The sequence below is a fragment of the Perognathus longimembris genome, chromosome 6, assembly GCF_023159225.1.
Source record: "Perognathus longimembris pacificus isolate PPM17 chromosome 6, ASM2315922v1, whole genome shotgun sequence".
NCBI lineage: Eukaryota > Metazoa > Chordata > Mammalia > Rodentia > Heteromyidae > Perognathus > Perognathus longimembris.
Window position 1 is genome coordinate 1,224,117 of NC_063166.1, and position 21,547 is coordinate 1,245,663.

At 45.5% G+C, this 21,547-nt stretch overlaps 1 protein-coding gene across 21 annotated transcripts in view; it reads left to right on the forward strand.

Moving 5' to 3' along the window:
• Window positions 1-21,547, forward strand: part of Dst (dystonin) — a 290,647-nt gene that overhangs the window by 93,926 nt on the left and 175,174 nt on the right. For all 21 annotated transcript variants that reach the window (XM_048347587.1, XM_048347588.1, XM_048347569.1 and 18 more), the window contains one exon: window positions 11,834-11,895. In XM_048347587.1, the coding sequence (XP_048203544.1) occupies window positions 11,834-11,895 (62 nt within the window). The remainder of the gene's footprint in view (window positions 1-11,833; window positions 11,896-21,547) is intronic.

The window sequence follows — 21,547 nt, forward strand, 5'->3', positions numbered from 1 at the left end:
AAGGAGATGAGGCTGCTGCCTCGTTACCTGTGTGTTTAGAACCCTGCATTATTGTAGAAATAGCTTGCTTCCCCTGAGCCTCGTCCCTCAGCTCTGCCTCCTGCTAGTAGAGGAAGGAAGGAGGAGCAAGGGCAAGGGGTCTGTTAGCATGCTCTCCATCTCAGGAAGCTCCAGGGTCCACCACAGACTCTCTTAGAGACAATGGGCGCTGCCATAAACACTTCTACTGTCATTTCATCCACCAGAATGTTGTCCTGTGGCCAGGCCTCTGAGAGCAAGTGTGGTTTATTCCATCCAACAGGGTTCACTCACCAAGGAGTGTGGCATGGCCTGAGGAGGCTTTCCACACACCATCGACGAACAGAGATCTCTGCACACCATCTGTATGCAGAGGTCTACATGTATCATCCATGTGTAGAGTTACACATATCATCAGCATGCAGAAATGTATACACACCATCAGCATGCAAAGAGCTCTGTGGTTTTCTGTACTTAGGCCACGTTACAGGTTCTCCTCTGACCAGACAGTCATTAGAAATTGCACATGAGGTTCAGAGTGTGCATTTGTGTTCCACAGGACTTTCCATGCTCATGACTACATGCAGTGTTTGTAAGGACATCTGGTGTTTACTGGCGGGTGACACTGCTGTGTGCAGATGCTCCCTGTTCCAGCCCCAGTGCTAAGCCTGCTTTTCCCACTGCTAACAGTGTGGCCAGGATGCCTGCCCCAGCTCTAGCTAGGGCAGTCCAGAGCTGCCTGACGGGAGGTCTCTGCCTCTTAACCCTCTCCCCTGCCCTCCCACCCTTTCTCTCTCCCTGGAAGTACTCTTGTCCCTTTTTTTCAGAATTGAAATAGTCTGAGGGAATTTACTACTTTCTCTGGCAGGACACTGAGTGGCTGCAAGACCTAGAGTCTCACCACCTCACTCATCGTCGTGGGAGAACTTCATCATCATAACTCTTCTCTGTATGCCGCTAGCTTTTTCGCCTGGTACAACAGTCTGAGAGTGTAACTCACAATGAAACTTGGAAATGGAGACAAAAGATTTTCCTGCATTTTCTAGTGGATCTGGACAGCTTCTGATTAGTAGAGGAAACAGACTAAAATGAACCTGATTATGGCACCATCTGATGTGAGGTGAAGAGGCCCAAGGGTGTTTTTCTGTCTCCTGGGAGCTTCCTATAGTCAGCCTTCCCCTCCCTGCCTTTTTCTCTGGGTGTCTAGGGAAATATATGGCTTCAGCTGGTTAGAGCTGGTGTCCTATGGCTGTATCCTGCACCATGCGCATTCCTGTGTGGGCCCCTACTGCTCCATCTCCCTATAAACCACAGCCGACCCTTCCCCGCCATGTCCAAACATCTCTCTCCAAACCCAGGGCCCCACTGGTTACTCCTCCCTCTTCAGATGTGCACAGGGTCCTGCTGGCACCTGAGTTGCTGCTGCATTTTCTCTATTAGACTTGGAATGTTGTAAGGCAGGCCACATGTGCTTTTTATGTAGTTTGTGCTTTGGGGGAGTTTTTTCCTAAGCCTAGTACATATTTTAAAGTGGAAAATGGGCCTTGCTTGTTGTTACTCTAAGCCAGTAAGTAGTCTGCATAATCCAGTTGTAGTTATGTCATACACAATTCCATTTCTGGTCTTACTTCCCTTATTCCCCTCCTCACTCTAAAGCGTACTCAACCTCTGAGTAACTTGGGACTGGTTGAGATTTTTCAGGCTCTGTAGTACCAAGGACATAGGACATTTTACCCATAGCTAGTTTGTTTTTTTTTAGTATTTTTTTTATTAATTGGACATAAATTTTTTTACAAGGTGTTGTGCAAAGAGGGTGCAGTTACATAGTAGGGCAGTGGGTACATTTCTTGTGATATCTTACGACCTGTTTTTCTATCCCTTAGCTAGTTTTGACTCAAATTACTTTTTAGGTTTTAGGTACCTCTCTAGTAACTGTGATACTTATAGTAGACACTTACCTAGTAACTACTTTTTTCTACGCAAGAATACTCATGGCCCAAAGGTTTTTGAAATCAAATTTGAACATGTGCTTGATTTAAAATCAATAATAAATGTGTCACTTTGATTTTGGGGGCCATGTTTATATAGCTGTGGGGATGTGTCTTTAGATACTGTAAGCCATCTGGGATTTTGAGTCTGTTTGAGTAGTCAGTACTCCGAGCCAGTGCTAATGGGTTTGGCCTTTGCGAATCAGCCCAGCCATTTATCCCTAGCACCCTGTGGCCAGTGGCATGTAAAACAAGAGAACAGAGTTTAGAAAGAATAGTTATCAGACCCCATCTGTATGAAAAGTTGGACAAAAAAAGCTGCCCTTACTGTGTCAGGGTATTTTGTTCTCATTTTTGTAAGACCAGAATCTGCAGGTGAGCTGTGTATTTCTTTTACTGGATGCCTTCCTTTTGAAAGCTTCATTTTAACAAGAAGTTACTGTTTGCATCAGCGATTGCTGGATTGGCTCTTAGCAATGCTGAATTCTTTCCATCTCATTCCTGTTGGTGTGTTTTGTTGTTGAAAACTTCATTAGCAGTAGCACTAGGCGACTTTCTACAGTGCTTCATGTGGACAAAAGACTCGTCTTAAGACAGGCCTGTGCTGTTTGCTCCTGCTGTGTTCTGGCATGTCCCTGGCAGCAGCAGACATGGTTACTGTAACCCAGCAGCCGCTTCTTCCTACAGAGTCGCCATAGCCATGAGCACACGTCCAGCTGGCGAATGTGCATCCATAACACATATCCTTAATCAGTGTTCATTCTTTGTCTACCTAAAATTTTTCCAAAGAAATCTGGCAGCTGTAATTTAGAAACTGGGCACTCAAAGAGCTCCATTGATCTGCCGTGGGGCGACGGGGGCGTTGGTGATGGCACAAGTCATCAAGGATGCTCCTGCCAGTGCCATCAGTTAGACTCCAGGAAGAGCCCAGGTGAGTGCTGCCTACCAGACTGTCAGAGAGCATTGCCAGGAAAGGCCATCGTGTGCCAAGTGCTGAGTGCCCCCTTCGGGGCACAGCCTGCCTTCTCTTCTTCTTGACCCAGTCCCCGCACTTTGCACAGACTATTTTTAAAGGCTTTTTACTGTAGTCTTGTCTCAGACTCATCTAAGTACTGCAGACTGGATCTATGCCCAGTCACCCTCAATGCCCTCTGATTATGCCTTATTTTGCCGCTTACTCATTACGTCTCTGTCCTGTACACTACAACTGGGCTTGGTGGCTCGCACCTGCAGTTCCAGATAAGCCTGGGCCACAGGAGACCCTGTATGGAAAAACAAACACATCAGTATGATGAAAGAGGGAAAAAAAATCAGATCAACTCAGTCTCATTGAAATAGTGCAAACTGTTCCTGTATTGGAAAGTGCCCCTGGGAACTGGTACTCCCAGTGAGCTACCCCTCCGTGATTCCCAGAAGAGCTCACTGGGAGATAAAGATGTGGCAGTGCCCAGATGTGATGGAGAACAAAGGCAGCTGGCAGCTGGCAGTGTGGGCCTCCATCTATGCAAGGCATTGGAGTGGGCACAGTGGTCTCCCATGATAGAAGTTGGGGCGCTTGAGCGGAGGGGCAGCTATTGGGGAGTGCAGGGGGACTTCCTTGGGGGGATGGACACGTTTCATGTCTTGTTTTGGGTGCTGGTTACAGGATTCAAATAATTGCCAAGCTCTTGGGACTAAGCATTTAAGATTCTCTTGTTTTATGGAGGTAAAGCTCCTTCCTCAGAGTTCTGCCATGGCCCTCACCGCACGGTTCTGCAAACTGTCCTGCTGTTCTCTCCTACATGGGGCTGAGGCAAGATGCAGGTTTACTCTCCTTTGTATTGCCAGATGGCACTCTGCCTAGCCAGCTCAGAGATGCCACGGACTTCTGCAAACAGCACCCCTCCGGCAGGCAGGTTTTGTAGAGCGTGGGGAGCCCCCTCTGGGCAAGTGCGTAGAGATTCACTTTGAGGTTTTTGTCGCTAGGTGTCAGGTGAGGACTGACCTTAAAATGCTTTAATTCCTTCTATTGGGTGGGGCTCAAAAGCCCTTGAAGTTCAGTCATTGGCTTAAGGCAGTGAAGGCTTTGCTACTCAGCAGCTGACAGGCCATAGGAAGAGTAACATTCTCTGAGGGAACTCTAAAATTGGTCTCTGAAAACACTCCTCAGCGTGTCGAGTGACTGTCTGAGAGGGGGACGCACCCAAGTTCTCAAGGAGGCCCTTGTAAGAGTCAGCACCAGGCCCAGCCCTAGACTGCCACAGTCCCAGCGAGGCCATGAGAAACCGGGGGTGGTGGCAGGCAGAGACACAGCCCCCGGAGGAGCAGAGCAGCTCTGCAAGGCTTTGGGGCACAGACAAGGGCTTCAGGTTTCAATAGAGAAGGGATTGGTGCAGGGGTGAAAGGTGGGAATAGTGGCCTTTCCATCCCACCCTAGGCGTGGCCCGTAGTCATGGCCCTGGCCCTGTAGTAGAAGAGTGCTCAGGATTGCTCGGGCGGGGCCTGGAGGTGGCGGAGCTTCTGGGGCGGGGTTGAGTCTGCTGGAGTGTGCCTTCTGCAGCCCACTGGGCTCACATGTGGGCACACAGGTGGTAGTCGGGCTCTAAGCTGTGGTCTGTGTGGCTGGACACTGGGTGGGAGGTCAGCTCCTCATGCAGCAAGCCCAGAGCCAACACGTCCATTGGTTCTCTATGTCCCCACCTCTTCTCCCCCTGCTGACTCACTGGGTGGCTCCTTGGTGGGGTAGGACTAGAAAGAGCCATGTGTGAATCATATCTTGATCTCCAGGGCCTTGATGCCTGCCCTCTCAGCCTGCCAGGCTGAGTAAGAGACTGCACTGTATGAAAGAACTTACCAAGAATGTGGTGTCTGTTTTGTGAAAAATTAATATTGGCTAGGGCACACATTCGGGTATACCAGGCTATCCTCCATAAGCGATCAGGGCACTGGCCAGTATTACCAGCAAAGACCACCACGTGCTCAGAGCACCCTGAGTGCCATGGCCTGCTGTCTGGCTCCGGACAGGCAGCAGATTGTCTCGGTAAAGATTCTGCCCTGGTGCAGCATGAAGAATTTCTCTTAATCTTTCCCTCATTTACATGTAAGGAATTCATGAAGACTGGTGAAATGACTAATTTCTATTATTTTATTATTTTTGCTCATTACTGGGGATTGAACTCAAGGCTTGGGCGCTATCCCATAGGTTTTTTACACAAGGAATTAGTTTCTTAACATGGGGGAAACTTGAGTTTTCCCTTTCTGGAATTGGTATAACAAGAAGCAAAGCACCTGCTTGCTTGCCCAGTTTCTTGGTGCTGGATACTGTGTGGGCCCAGTCTCCCTTATTTCATTTTGTCTGTAGAAGAAAAATGGAGAAAACCCAACTCTACTGTTTGCTTCCTTATAGGAACCTTGGGCTAGATTACGTTCTTTGAAATTTGCTTGTTTTCTTTTAATTGTTAAGAATTTGAGACATAGATAAATGTGGTGTTGGTGTTGAATTTGAGATATAGATAAATGTGGTGTTGGTGTTGAATTTGAGATATAGATAAATGTGGTGTTGGTGTTGAATTTGAGATATAAATAAATGTGGTGTTGTTATTGGTGGTGGTGGTAGAGAGAGAGAGTGTGTGTGTGTGTGTGTGTGTGTATGTGTGTATGTATGTACTCGGGCTTGAACTCAAGTCCTGTCAAGCTCTCCTTCAGCTTTTTCCTTCAAAGCTGGGACTCTACAACTTGAACCATGCTTCAGTTCCTGATTTTTGCTCCTTAATTATCTAGAAACATTTCTCAAGTTTGTCTGCCTGAGCTGGCTTTGAACTTTATGCCTCTTGAGTAGCTGGAATGACAGATTTGAGCCACAAACACCACACCCAGTGGTGGGTTATTTTGAAATGATGTGATACATGTATTGCATGATGTGATGACCTTGACACTTACTGAGCTACTTGATACATATTTGCTGATTGATTCAACAGAAAGAGTAGTGTTTGTTGAGGACCTTGCTTTCACCTTGCTGTACTTTTACAATATACTGTTTGATAGGTTTCCAGATAGGTGAAGGAAGAAGTCAACAGGTTTTACAGATAAAGAAACTTGAGTTTGACTGAAGTTGTTTTCCCAAGCTGAAATCCCTTACCAGTGCTGATACCAAAATCTGTACCCTCATTCATGTAGGTTCCTTGGGCCCCTGCTAACTCCTGAGTTGTGTTTTTCATTCCTGTCATTGCTGTCTTTTTTAGCTACTGAGTTCTTTTTATATAGTACTCTGAAGTAATGACATGCAATTATTTAATTAATTTATGTAGGCATAGTTCTCTATCAAGGAAAGGAAAGTGGAGTCCTCAGAAACCAAGTAGCAACAGTTTTTTTTTTTTTAATACTTGGGAAAGCACATGCAGTTTGTATGTGTGTGTAATTTGTATGTGTGTGTACATACTGCAAAGGATATTCACGCATATATGTCCCTATACACATATGTACACAGAACCACACATATGTAGAAACACAATACAAATACCCATATATGCATATATACATGCATATACACACAGCATTCACAAGCACAGCAGACAAGTGATGAACCACCGAGATTACCCCCGGTGGTGTTGTAATTTTTTTGTGTGTGTGCTGGTCCTAGGGCTTGAACTCAGGGCCCAGGGTTGTCCCAGAACTTTTGTGCTCAAGGCTAGTGCTCTACCTATTAAGCCACAGCTCCACTTCTGACTTTTTGGTGTTTAATTGGAGATTAGTCTCATGGGCTTTCCTGCCTGGGCTGGCTTTGACCTGCAATCCTTAAATCTCAGCCAATTGAGTTGTGAGCCACTGGCACTCAACTGTCTTTAATTTTATAAGTGCTACTGAGACTATATATTAATTGTAATTTTATAGTAAACTCTTCCATATTCCATATACATAGTGCTTATAATGGTGGTCTTCTGAATTAAAGAATTTAGAAATCGTAAATTACCTAAAGTATTCATAAATATAGCAGATTATTTTATATACCATTAATGTGCACATGGTAATTTATTCTAATCCGTTTGTATAATATCTGTGTACTTTGGGACATATTTTTCACCAGGCCTCTGAATCTGGAAAGAACAGCTAATACAGCAAACTTTTCAGAACAGAGGTCTGTTTCTTGCAGGAATCTTGGCCGCAGGGATGGGGAGGGCAGGGTAATGGCACATACTACAGTGTGGAAACAGCATTGTGGTGATTAGAGCTCTCGTGTTCTATCTTCCCCAGGCTCAGGTAAGAGAAAGTAAACTAAGGGGCAGATTGAAGGAGTTTTAGGTTGAATTCTTGATCATTCTTGGGAACAGTGTGACTTCCTGTCAGAGCAGCAGCTGACTCCTCTGTTCCCAGCCTCCAGTTCTGCTGGTCCTCAGCCAGGCAGCTGTGCGGACCGGAGGGCAAGCGATTTGGTTAGTGCCGGCATGGAGGGGACACACAAAGGCATTTGTGGGGAGATTTGTGGCACCCATTGTTGTACATCACAGCTTACCTAGCACATTCTCTGCCCTTGTCCTGTCCCTAGATTTGTGACAAATGCCAGTGTCGCCACACTGCATTTAGTTTTGTAGTAATTGAATGTCAAGCAGGCAAATTCCTGCCTAAATTCTTAGTTCCTGATCCATACGAGCTGTTCATTTCTTTATACATGAATACAAGCCCTGGTCACACCCATCAGCTTAAGAACAAGACCAGCCACACCTGGACTATCTTCAAATCTGGATGGGGGCACTCGGGTCTGACCTTAGTCCTTTATTTGTGTCTTCTAAGTAGTTTGCCCAGTCTTCATTCCTTACATTTGTGCCGGCTGCAGCAGTGGGGTCTGCAGATGCAGGAGGCAGTTACAGCAGACAGACTTTGCAATAGGTCTTAGCTAAGAAATTAGTAAGAACATTGGGGTAATTCCATCCCTGTGTCTGTATTTGCAAACCTTTTTTATGACAATTTGAAATTTTCACAGGTGGGGGACGGCACAAGTGTAGCTCAGTGGTAGATTGTGTGCTTAGCACACCCAAGGCCCTGGGTTTGATCCCTGGCACTAAATAAACAAATGAGTTGAGGCAGGCTGTGTAGGAGGGGAGCAGGTTGTGACTGAGGCTTAGAGACTGAAGCAGTTTCTTAATCTTCAGTTCTGCCCTGGTGAGTCAGATCCACAGAGGAAGGTGGCAACTGCAGTGGGAGCAGCTAAATGGAAACAAAGCAGGACTTCCATGGGAATGTTTGAGAAGAAGTTTTAGTTAGAATGGGGTGGCCTCCTGACCCCCCTCCCCCTCCCCACCCGTCCCTGCCCAATCTACCTGGCAGGTATGCCTCTAATCACAGTCCTGTTGGCGGGGTTTGCAGTGAAGGGTAAAGATCGGCCCACGTGTCCTGTATTGCAGGTAGATGGGAAACAACTAAAAAGTATTTCAAAGAAGCTGGGATTCTTTACTATTTCTTCTACAAAAGACAAAATGCATTACACATTGCTCATCTGTGCATTACTCATGAGTCATTTGTATATATGTTGATTTAAAATTCTGATGATAAAACTGAACTTGGGCTTGAGGTTCTGGGACACTTGTCTGGTATGTATGAGACCCCGCGTTTGATCTCCAGCAGAATTAAAATCCACACCAAATCCTCACTGTGACACAGATCTCCTTCTGGTTCCATGGTCCCGTGTCCTCTTATCAGAGGGTGTGGGTTTCCTCCCTTTCCTCCGTACGGTCACTAATGTGCACTGGTCAGTTCCATCTTGTACCCACCCCTCATGGTGTGGCCATAGTTTATTTTATGAATTGTTTAGTCCTTTTAAAAATGTCAGAACACTGCTTCCCAAGCATGAAATGCAAACTCCGTGCCTGCTTTTTGCAAACTCCATCCCCTGCTCTGAAGGTGACCCCGCAGTGGGCCTGTAATGCCCGTTTCTTCATGAGTAGACGAGTGTCTTTAGGACTATAATTTGCAGGGTATGTGTGTTATGTGTGTAAAAGAATAACTGCAGATACTAAGTGTGCTCTAAGTGTGTGTCCTTACTGTGTTCCCGAGTCCAATGAAGTTGAGCCCTGAGGCAGGGACTCTAGAAGGAATAAGATGATGAGAACGTGGAGGAGAGAAGTCAAGGGACGTGGCATGTACTAAACAGGTGCTTGGACTTGCTGAGCAGCGGCTGAGGCCGTTGGATGTGAGGAGTGGAAACACCACACATGTGTTCTTTAGAGTGTGTTGGCAACAGTTAAATCTAACCATGGATCTTCTCTTGGTGTGATCAGGTAATATGGCTTCCTTTGAGGACTGCTGGCGCATTTTCTGTACAGAAAGGGCTGCTTGTGTGTGTCAGAACAAAGGTTCTTGTTTCTTGACATCACCTCTGTCATTTATTCATGTTCAGAAGTGAAGTTCTTGTAAATTGGAGCCCCTTGTTTTTACATTAGGGGGTTCTATTTGGCCAATAAGGAAGAGATTTTAGAATCACACTTAGATCTCACTTAGGCTGTAGAGATGCCTGCCTATCAGCCTGCCTGCCTTCCCGCCTGCCCACCCACTTGCCTGCCTGCCCACCTTCCTCCCTCCTCCTGTCTCTTTTCCTCCCTTTTCTTGTTCTTTCGCCTTGAGTTTACAATTTCCCTACTTTGGCTTCCGAGTTACTTGTGATTATAAGTGTGCACCACTGCATCAGCTCTTTAGTGAGTTTCACAATAGCATCCAACTTAGAGACAAATTTTCAGGTTAAAAATAGGTCTTAGACTCGGATTTTTATGAGATTCAAACACACATTTATCTCTGAAGTTTACACCAAGGAACTTTTGGCAATGATGTTCCCGAGTATGACATCTAGCCTGCAAAGGGCAGCTTTGCACATCAAGCCCGCAGCAAGCACCTCAGGGCTAAGTTAAACAGGTTGGGCTGGGTGTTACTTTCTATCACAGAGTAATTTGCCTGGGGCATCAGAGAGGACAGGAGGACTCAGCTTAGCGTGTAAAATCCAACATCTCACGTTTTGCCTCATGGAGCAGCAAAAAAAAGAATCAAAACTGCTTTTGAAGTGGCTCCTTATGCAATAGCCTGTAAGGGTAGAGCTATGACAGTTTGGTTTCTTTGCAGTGTCCACAGAACAGTAGAGGAGCCCGCTTTTGCCGCGTTTGCTTAAAAGGGGTGTTGACTAGTTCTAAGCTTGCCAGTAGGAGTGTCTCGTCAGAGTTTTCCTCACTGCACACAGTTAGCTGGGCTCTGACGCTCCCTGTGTGTATGGAGAGAGCTTGGGAAACTCCTGCAGATCCCTGGGAATGATGGGCCAGCTCCTGAGGGAGGACCCAGGCTGGGGCGCGAAGCTGGTGCGGCTGATGTGTTGTATGGGTCAGTAGCTCTGCCGGTCTGTCTGTGCCTGTTGAGGGTCGGCACCAGGGCCTGTGCCCTGTCCCTTGCACTTGTCACAGCCAGGGGAGAAGCTTGCATTACCTGTTTTGGCTTGCATAGGGGAGGGGAGCCGAAGGCGGGGCATCTGTCAAGGAATCCGGATGAAATCTGACCACTCGGAGACCTTCCCCTCCTGTGGTAGTGTGTAGTGTGTGTGTGTGTGTGTGTGTGTGTGTGTATGAAAAACCTCAGTACTGACCGTGTGTGGAACAATGTGCACTCACCTTTGATTGGCTTTTACTGAAACCATGTAGATTTTAATAACCATTGTTCTTTAAACCTGTCATTTTCCTGCTAAATTCTGTTATTATTACTATTTACACTCGCTGTTATATTTTTCAACTACTTTGAACTTTATAAGGCAAACATAAATCTGTGTTTTCTGTTAAAAGTGATTGTAAGTGAACTAATTTTCAAGTAGACCAGTGTTATAAAACTACGCTCCAAGTCTTAGATGAATAGTCTGTAGAACCAGTGGAAATGATTGAGACCACAGGAAGGATCTCTTTTTGTTGTCATAGCAACAAGTGCCCCAACTATAAATGTCAGTGTTAGCCATCTGTGACTAAGTAACGTGAGGAATCAATATGAGACTTGCAATTGGAAAATTAGATGGTGTCATGGGGAAGACTCTCTTTTGAAATAATGGGTGTGGAGACTGAATCACATTCATCCCAGATGAAAATGCGTCCCTGATCCTAAGTGGTGCTCCTGGAGAAAGTTGAGGTTTTAAATGTGAGCCTAAATTTCATGTTAGCTCTTTCCTCATGAAGTGTGAGCTTCAAGTTCACATTAGCTCTTTGCTCGCTGTTGCTGGGTCATGCGAGTGTGCTCGTGTTAGAGCTTCCCCTTGGCTGTGCACTGGGCCGGATCTCTGTCTGAGGTTAGTTGTTGATGTCAGAAGCAGCCGCAGGACTTATGGGCCACACGTGCTGTTGGACTAGTGTCCATGTTTGTACCTGATGCTTTTGTGGTAGCTGTGCAGACATTTCGCATGTTGCTACCTCAGTGTCTCCTTCCAGAAACTTCCCCACATCAACTTGCTTTCCAGCTGCACTTCTGAGCCTGTGGCAGCTGCTGCCACAACACAGACATAGTGACCAAAAGAACATAAGCCTTGGTTTCTGTGGACTGGGGTTGGTGCAGCCTCCCTCCTGCTGTAAGGTTCATGCAGGGCGCCCCTGAAATTAGAAAGGGGGGTGGATATCCTCACAGTGGCAGGAACAAGGTGCTGGCTTCTTGGAGCAGTGCTGGCAGACTCAGCACTGAGGAGAGAGACACCTTCTTACACATGGCCTAAGTTGTTGGAATTCATAAGAAGATTAGGACATGCTGAATGATATCTTCTGTAGATCTGAGTTCGTTCATTTGGACAGGTGCAGAGTCTGTTATACATAACTCTTACCAACTTTATTTTCTATCTCATTTTCCAGATGAACGAGACAAAGTCCAAAAGAAAACTTTCACAAAATGGATAAACCAGCATCTCATGAAGGTCAGTTTCTATGTCTTCCACATCCTGGAAGGGTGTGGTCTTCGGCTCTGTGGGGCAGTAGTAGATGGATAGTCTGAAGCTTCTGAGCAGCAAATGGAAAGTTGAGTGCTAGTTTTTCCCGTGCTTGGTAAGCCTCTGTAATTACGTGGTGTGTGGCTTGTGGGTAATGATGGAGGTGGACCACTAATCACAGTGCGTCCTGTGACATTTGTAAGACGTATGATTATTGGACTCAGAGATCTCTGCACTTTAAGAAATCTGTAAATATTCATATGCTAAAGCATGGAAAAGCTGCACTTCTACAAATATCTTTTTTCCTTTTGTTACTTGTGAATGTTCTATTTATGTATTCACATACTTATTTCTTCAAAATTATATAGCTTTGTAAAGAACAATTCCATTCCTAATATTCTTATTTGTACCACCAATCAACTGGCACAAATTTTTATAATTTGATATTTAGTAAGTAGCCAGTACTTAGAATTATTATGTTGACCAAATTATATTAAAGCTAGCTTTGTTTGTTTATATTCATTCTTTTTTCGTTGTTAAGATGATGTACAGAGGGGTTACAGTTACTTAAGGTAGTGAGTACATTTCTTATTATACTTGTTATCCACTTTCTCATTTTTCTCACACCTCCACCACTTCTGCTTTGATAATTTTTTTTAACCGTTCCAGTGATGGGAATCATCATTCTAGTCTACAGTGCTCATGAACTCTATGAACATGAACAGTAAGACAATTTCTTCCAGGTGGGGTGATATGTACATTTCTTTCTTTTTGCTTAGTTTAATCTCTTCCCTCCCTTTCTCTTATTAGAAATAAGAGTTATGTGGAGGCAGAAGGTGAGCTGATAACAAAATGAGTTCTTGCAGTTAGCATGGCCCAGGGCTTCAGTCTATAGTTCTTGCTCTCTGGTTGTTAGTAGTTTTAGTTCTTCAGTTAGTTGTAGTTCTTATGCTGGGCACTGGTGGCTCATGCCTGTAATCTTAGTTACTCAGGAGGCTTAGATGTGAGGCTCAGGGTTTGAATTCAGCCCAGTCAGGAAGGTCTATGAGACTCTTATTTCCAGTTAATCAGAAAAGGCCAGAAGTGGCCCTGTGTCTCAAGTGATAGAGCACTAGCCTTGAGAAACAGTTGCTTAGGAACAGCACCCAGGTCCAGAGTTTGTCCCAGGACTGGCAAAAAATATTAGTTGTAGTTCTTAAATTAATACTTATTTGTGAGCTATGGGTTAGTTTCAGAATCTGATACATGCTATCCATAAATACGCATATGACACAAAACTTGCCCATCATTTCATGACGTTGTTGTCCTCCTCTGAGGCCCTTTAAGCTCTCAGGTCAGGAGAGCTGATGACATAGCTAAGTGGCAGAGCACAGGGCTGTGAGTTCAAATGCCAGCATGAATGAGCACCCTTAGGATTTCAAAACTAACAGATGCTCTTTGTCTCACCTCCTTTTCATGGGAAGCCTTGAAGAAATATAAATATGATTCCAATATAAAATACTAATATTATGTTAATTATAAATATACATAACACTATATTATTTCCAGCATGTTTGCACTCTTAAGATAGACTAAGCAAATTTTATTTATTTATTTTAATTTTTATTTTATTTTTATTTTTTGGAGTCGTAGGGCTTGAACTCTGGGCCTGGGCACTGTCCCTGAGCTCTTCAGCTCAAGGCTAGAGCTCTATCACTTCAGCCACAGGGACACTTCTGGTTTTCTGGTGGTTCATTGGAGATAAGAGTCTCATGGACTTTCCTGCCCAGGCTGGCTTTGAACCTCCGTCCTCAGATCTCAGCCTCTGGAGTAGCTAGGATGACAGGTGTGAGCCACTGGCACCCGCTGCAACTCTTATTTAAATTGTCATGTTGCCTAAGAGTGATACCAGTACCAGAAATAGAAAATCTAGTGAAGTGTTTGTAAAAGTGATTTTTTTTTAAGGCGTCAGGTGCTTATCAGGGCGACCTGACAGACTTAGCCTTCCTGCCTCCCAACACCCTCACCACCCTTTTCTCAGGTCCTCACGATGCCCCTCAGGGGTCTTATCAGCTGCTCCCCCCGAGAGTGGTTTCTGTAGGAGCTTCTGTTACTTCCAGGAGTTGAATCTCCTGGCATGTCCACAGAGGAAGGAGTTTGTGAGCCTGCCCTCTGCATACCTCTGCTCGTCCTGCGGGGACCACCCTGCGCCGAGGGGGGAGGGCTGCAGTCTCCCTGGGGACCGCGCAATTCACGGGGAGGGACAGAGTCTCCCCAGGGACCACGTGCCTGGTGGGGAGGGATGGGTCTCCCACAGGCCAGTGCGGAAGTGAGGGGCGAGGTAGGAGTGCCAGGATTTCCCTTCTCCTGGTGAAGGACTGTCTGTGGCTCCTGGCCTCGCAGGGGCTGCCCAGGGGTGTCTGGGGGTCCGGGGTAGAGGTTGGCCCAGAGGGCCCTCTCCTACCCCATGGAGCATAGCTATGGGGGCCAGGCTGCTCACGGCCCGTCACTGATGGAGGGAGAAGCATAGATGCAGACGCCCTGAGGGAACGCGGCACAAGCCCTGCAGGTTTGCTCCTTCGTGTTCCGTGGCAGGCGTGGTGAACTGGGCGCTTCGCCATGTAGATGATGAGGCTGGCAAGGAGGAGACGACCTTCAATCTTCATGTCCAAGTACTAGTTGAGCGGTTTGAGGATGGAGGCACCGTTACTCGTTCCTAGCACCCGTCACTGGTCTGGCAGGGATGTTCTGTCTGACCGAGCACTGGTGGTCCACGTCTGTAATCCTAGGTACTCAGGAGGCTGAAATCTGGGGACCAAGGTTCCATGTTGCCTAGGCAAGAGTTCATGAGACCCTTTCTCAATAGACTGCTGATGCGTTCTGGCACACTGCCCAGGGAAGGCCTGCCCCGGGGTGGTGTTACCCCAGCTTTGCAGTCCCCTCCTTCCATAAGCAGAGCCTTCTTATGCCCCAGGCAGAAAGGTGGTGATAATGCCAGGTTGTTGTGTGCATTTAGGTCTGTGTACCAGCACCGGGCACACTGCTCACTCAGTGTGAGATTGTGTGCTAAGTGAGAGATTGCCCTGTTGGCATCACATAAATGTGGAAAGTGGGTTTGGTGACCTCTCCCTCCCTTACACATTGCTCTGCCTTTCTCCAAGTGCCATCATTTTATTTTATTCATTTAAGGACAAGATGGAGTTTGAGGTCAGAGACTTGAGGACATAAAAGTGGCCAGATGCTTGCATGTCCTAGAACCCTGTGTACCTGGTGATTGCCTACTTGAGGGGATCTTACTCTGTTCCTTTCCTGTCTACCTGCTGATTAGGGTTGATTTGGGGTCTGAAGCATGTTGTCACTCTTCCCCCCCCCCCCATTTCTCCATTGTCGTGGCAGGTTTGTGGCTTCTGGTCCCCAGTGGTAGCTTTACCAGAGTTACCCTTGTGGGGCATTTTCCATGTCTCTGGCTCAGCCCCCAGTTCTCTGTCTGACCAAGGGGATGATGGCCTCTTCTTTTTGGTTTGTTTGTTTGTTTTTGCCAGTAATGGGGCTTGAACTCAGGGCCTGAGCACTGTCCCTGGCCTCTTTTTGCTCAAGGCTAGCACTCTGCCACTTGAGCCACAGCGCCACCTCTGGCTTTTTCTATATATGTGGTACTGAGGAATCGAACCCAGGGCTTCATGTATACGAGACAAGCACTTTTACCACTAGGCCATATTCCCAGCCCCTGGCCTCTTCTTTTTGGTAGAGTGGTCTGAAAGTCAAGATGCTTTCTGTCCAGTATGGTTGCATCACATACTGACCTGCAGTAGTCTCCCTGGGGTTCCCAGGCTGTGAGAATGTTCCCCCTGCCCCCCCTCACAGTTCTGGCAGTTTGTTGTTAATCCCTGCCACTTCAGTTTCTGTGGCTGAAATAGGACCCAGTCCATGGCCAGCAGGGATTCTGGAGCACAGACAGTTGCTCCCTGAAACATTAGGTGAAGATTTTCAGGACACGACCTCTTCCCCAAAAAGTGTTCCATACAGCCTTGTTGAAAGTAAATAGACTGGTTAATTGAAACTTGCATTTGTTAGGGAGCAGATGCCACTAGTTTTTTTCCACATGCTCTTAAATCTTAGTGTCTGGTGTTTGCCTTGTTTGAATGAGTAAGCCTGCCCTTAAACTCATTGCTCTGGCAACAGTGTTTTCCTTTTGATTCATCCTTTCGAAAACTTGTAAGAGTCAAATCCACCTTCTCTGTCTTCACACCCTGAATAGAATGGGTTGTTTGGCATTCAGTGCCCTCTCTAGGTTAGCTATTGGTGGCAAGAGCACACCCGTGTTATTCTTTAGCAGAGTCTGAGCCCTAGTGCTGTCATTCCAGTGAGCTGATTGTTGTTGGAAGTAAACCTAGCTGCATTTGGCTACATTTCACCTGGAGAATGATTCTAAATATAATAAGGTTGTTGACATTCTCTTACCACGTAGAGCACTTATGTCTACCCTATTTGTAGTACAAGGGGATACTTCTTTATGAACTACCTGTTCGTAATAATCACACCCAATTCTATCTTGCTGTCTGTGGTACAAGGAACACACACCTAAGATTTAAATGCCTCTGAGAAAGAAGAAGTGTTTAACAGTTACCAAAGGTAAGGGGATTCCTTTGAATTGCTTATTTGGAGCAGAAGTGGGGTGAGGGACATGACTGTATTCAAGGAGACAAGTAGTTTCTAGATGTGTTTACATGCAGTGTGACCTCTTACAAAGAATCCATCCCCCATGAAAGCTACAGTGGAAAATACATTCCTGTGTCACATTAAATATATTCTCACAATATGAAATGAATTCCACAGCACCTTGTAGTGGCACCTTAGTTCTGCAGGATTTTCCTTTGTTCTGAATTGTAATTGATTGATGCACAGGTGCATTTGGAAAGGAAGGTGTTGGGACTCCAGTGCCAGGCCAGACCCACCGGCTAGAGTCCAGCCTTGGTTCTGCCTGGAGACACCAGTGCCAGTGCCCAGCTTGCTTTCTTCCTCTGTGACTTTGGAGGGCTCAGTTTACTCGTGCCAGGGTGCCCTGGCCACACAGCAGCACTAAGGACTTCCCGGCTCCACAGAATTAATCACACTATTCTTTGTTTTCTGATTTGGCGCTGGAAGGAAATGTAAATGCCCAAGCTGAGAACACACTGATATCTGTTAGAGAACAGAAAAAAATGTGTTTGCTCCACATTCTTGATCACTATTCGGCTACTGAGTAATGATATTAAGTCAGAGCCACAGGTGAGGCGGGGAATTTTTTAAATTACTGACTTCATAAATCACTAATAAAAAATTCTGCTTATTAAAGTAGAACGTAGTGGTTTTGGTTCTTATGAATTAAAAATTGAGGGTTTTTTGTTTGTTTGTTTTGCTTAAGACTTTGGATTTATACCAGTTCCTAACCTTCAGGTGGATTCAAGTCAGTTAGAGGTGACAACATCAATTTTTGGGCCCCAGGAGCCTCCGATCTACTGGATCTGGGGTGGGGTCTCAGGACTGGTATTCCTCACAAGACCCAGCAGCCTTCATTTCTGGACACACACACACACACACACACACACACACACACACACACCCTTCATAAAAACAGCGTGCGTTGGGTGGGGGTGGGGAGGATTAATAATCTTTCTATAGACTACAAAATTTGGAAGGTAACATGTTCTATTTGAGGAGATTTCTGGCATACATTAGCACATTAAAGACCAAAGAGCTCTAGGTTAAAGAAACCCATTTAATCCATCTCTTTCCCCAAAAGTCTAATTCCAATTACGACTAAATTTTATTATACTGGTTTAAAAGTAATTACTTTAAACATCTGCAGCAGGTTTTCCCAAAGAGATGTTAATAGATATTCTTCAACAAAATGCATCCAAACAAACCCTCTTGGATAGCCTGGTTTTGGTATGGTCTTTAAGTGAAAAATAGTTACGGTTTTATACAATTGAAAACAAATCACAAGAACATATTGTGACTCATGAAAATTCATAAAATAAAGTTGTATTTAACTTTTTCCTTTGCTCATTTGTTGTTTTATTAATATAGTATATAGCACTCAAAGCCAAAAAATTTACTACTTGGAATCTTACAAAAAGTGTTTGTTGACCTCTTTTTCTTCCCTTTGTGGTGCTCGGTGTGGAACCCAGGGTCTTGTGCATGCTAGGCAATCTCTGCTGAGCCACATCCCAGCCCCCGGCCTCTGTCTGGGAGTAAGGTTTTTAATGAGGAAGGAGGAATGACCTTGGTGCTTGCCTTGACTTCATGGCACAACCTTGCTTTCTTTTTCTGAATGGAAGGCCAATCACAGCTTGGTGGATGAATTTTCTACCATAGCTGCTTTGCTGAATGAGTTTCTCCCTTTGACTTGTTTCCCAAAATGCAAATAGAAAACAGAAACTTCAAAATAGTGTTTTCACGCATAGGCCCTCTCCATACACGGACATGGTCACGAGCAAGGTGGTACGCATTGCCCTGTTATTTTAGAAAATAAACCCACAGTGTCGGGCCTGGAAGCCATGCGTGAGGAGCACTGTTTGGTCAAGGATGTCAAGCTTCAGGATGAATGGCAGCACAGGCTGCAGTGCTCAGCATCTGGGGGCGTCGGTATAAATAGGTCCCAGGCTCCTCTCCTCTGACGCTGGCCAAAGGCCTTGCCCCAGAATATTCCACAGTTTACCCAGAGGATGTGACCAGTTGTTCCTAGTTGTTTGTTTGTGGGGACTTGAGAAACTTGGGCTTGTGTTTGTCTTCATGTAAATGTTGGGGAGCATCCGAGTGCTTAATAAAACCCTTAAAACTATGCGGTGTGCTGCCAGGAGACGCCCACACCTTCTGATGTTTGAGCCTTTGAGCCACTTGTGTGCCCACGCCGGTGGCCAGGTGCACAGCTTGTCGTGGCTGCTGTGGTCACCGCTCACCAGCAAGCAGAGGTCTGGAAAGGAAGCGTGGGAGGCATGAGCCAGACCTCCGCATGGCCCGTGCCACCATGCCTGCCCACCAGCAGACTCGGTCCCTGCCGGCCCCTTCTCGGTGGAAGGAGGACCTGGCTTCCTGCAAGCCCGGAGCCTAACTCCTCGTCTGACCTCCGAGGCAAGGCTGGCAAGCAGGGAGCCCTGTTAGACGTCCTCCAGGAAGTTCATGAGATTCATTTTTGAGGGCTTGGTGGTTCTTTGACTGTGGATGTTTCTACAGACTGTGAGATTAGCTATTTCCCCCCCCCCCCCATAACCAGGTTTATGGTGATAGGCCAGCATTTCCAATGGTGCGAGAAGAGAGAAAATCCGTTACTCAGGGCAAGTACCCATGTAATCCTTGAGTTGCTGAGTGGACGGTCAGGCATGGAGGGCCAGTGGATTGCTTATTCCACAAGGGCAGACAAAGGTCAGCTCCGTCGTCAGGGTGGTAGCCACAGCCAGCACTTTAGCCAGGGTTGCCATGCTGTTGGAGACTGGGTTTGTCACCTCCTCGTTTCCCCTCCCTGAGCTCTCCTCACCCAGCAGCTGTGCGGGTCCTCAGATGGCCCTCTGCCCTGACACCCTCTCCCTCCCTCCCTCCCTCCCTCCCTCCCTCCCTCCCTCCCTCCCTCCCTCCGGCTGCCTTCCCACCAGCAACTCCGTCCTGGCACCAGCTCTCATTAAGGCTTCTGTGAAACTTGGGAGAGGTAGGTGTGAAGAAGAAGGGCAGCTGATAGAGTGACCTTGAATAAAATGACCTTGCGGGAAGAGGAGGAAGGAAACACACTCACCTGGATCTTTCTTTCACTTCCAACCATTTATTTGAGACTAATTAAGGAAAATTTTAATGTATAGTCATTAAATGGGAATTTATTGAAGAAGTCCACTTAAAAATGTTAAAAAGTTTTATTAGGAGGATAAAAATACCATTTATGGATATGAAATACTTTTGTATGCTTCTTATTGTAAAGTATTCACAATTCTGTTTTTAAGCATTTTTCAGTAAGAACTAGAATTTGAACACTCAGTGGAATCTGTTTAAGGTATTGTTATTAAAGACATGACTGTGATGCTATAAATTACCTATATTGAACACTTTAATGTCTTAAAACTAGCATTTTAACGTTGTTTGCATCTTGACATGACACCTGTAAACAGGTGAAACAGCTGTTATGACAGCATCTAGTCTGGTCATTTGTCTTGTTAAGTTGCTGCAGTTACACATTTTCTTTAATATCAAAATTTTTGTTTTACTGAGTGGCTTTTCAAGTATAGTTATTATGCCCCCTCCCCCTTCAGTATCCAGATGGTGAGACAGAAGAGTGGCCACTCAGCGAGAGCCTAAGAATGCCAGTGCTTGGTGCCTCCTCAGTTCCTCGTAATAAAGCTTCAATGTAGCCCTTGTCATGGATTTGTTTGTCATCATAAAGGGCTTAAAGAAAGATTTTCTAAAAGCATGAGCTAGTAAGACAGTTGAAAAGCTTTGAGGAGTCAAGATCTGTATCCTTCTGCCAGATATGGCCGTGAATTACCCTGGAATCCAGACAGAAAGAAGTGTGATTCACTTTCACCTAAGACCCTGATCATTTATACAGTGAGGCTGAAGGACCTCCCCTCCCCTCCCCTCCCTTCCTCCCTCCCTGGCAGTGGACAGACACCAGAAAAGGTCACTGATGTGAGGAATGGATTTGCTTCTGGCTTTCTGCACATCTGTGGAGAAGATGAGGAGAACTCTGTATAGAGAAGAGTTTTGCCCTGTTTAGAGGAGGAGAAGCTAAAGGGAAGATGGAAATCCAGACTGATCCAGAGCCAGCACAAGAACCAGAAACAGCACAAATCTCAGACTTAAAAAAAAACTTTCTTAATACTGTGAACTTCTATAGCATCCCCTTGTGGTGAGACTGGAAAAGATCATTATGAAGTAAACACTGCCTGATGCTGGTAGTGTTTAAAATTTTTCCAGTATGTTGTCCTGTATACTTTAAGACACATGACAAATACCTTTATTTTATACTTAAAGAAATTGCAAAGCAGATCAGTTTTGTATGGCCTTGTGGCTACCATTTTCTCATCTAAATAAGGATATTTCCTTATACTTAAACTAGTTTGAAATTTATAATAATTTAGGTCAGATCCATGTTGTAAGTTTACAACTTCTGAAGAAACAGCATTGAAATTTGTAGCAAGTGAAGCTGTCTAGACAGTGTTTTAATAGAACACATTGTTTTCAAGCATATTTTTTAAAAACATCAATTTACTTATCAATAGCTAAGATGGTGAAATTATTAGTACACTATTTTCCTGAAATGTTTTAAGGATCTCTCACAGGGAACACAATGACCCCTTTTTCATGTTTACCCACGAACTACAAAAACGGAATAAAAAGAAATTGAATTTGTAGTTTCACCAAAGCGAATGGTCCCCTTTCTTGTCCTTCCATTAGTAGCAGAAGGCAGTGAGGCCATCTCCCTCGGGACAAGCCGTCTTTTATCGTTTTTGTTCTTTCTTGAAGACAGTGATCTTCATTCTGAATGCTGTACTGTTAGATGTCGGGGTCTTCACCCGGCCTGTTGATCCTTTGTGTGGATGTTGGTCCTTTGTGCGGCTGATACAGGCCTCTGGTGTGCGGGGGTGGGGAGGGTGTACTTTTGTTCAAGGCGCTCTCCAGTTCTCTTTTCCAGAGG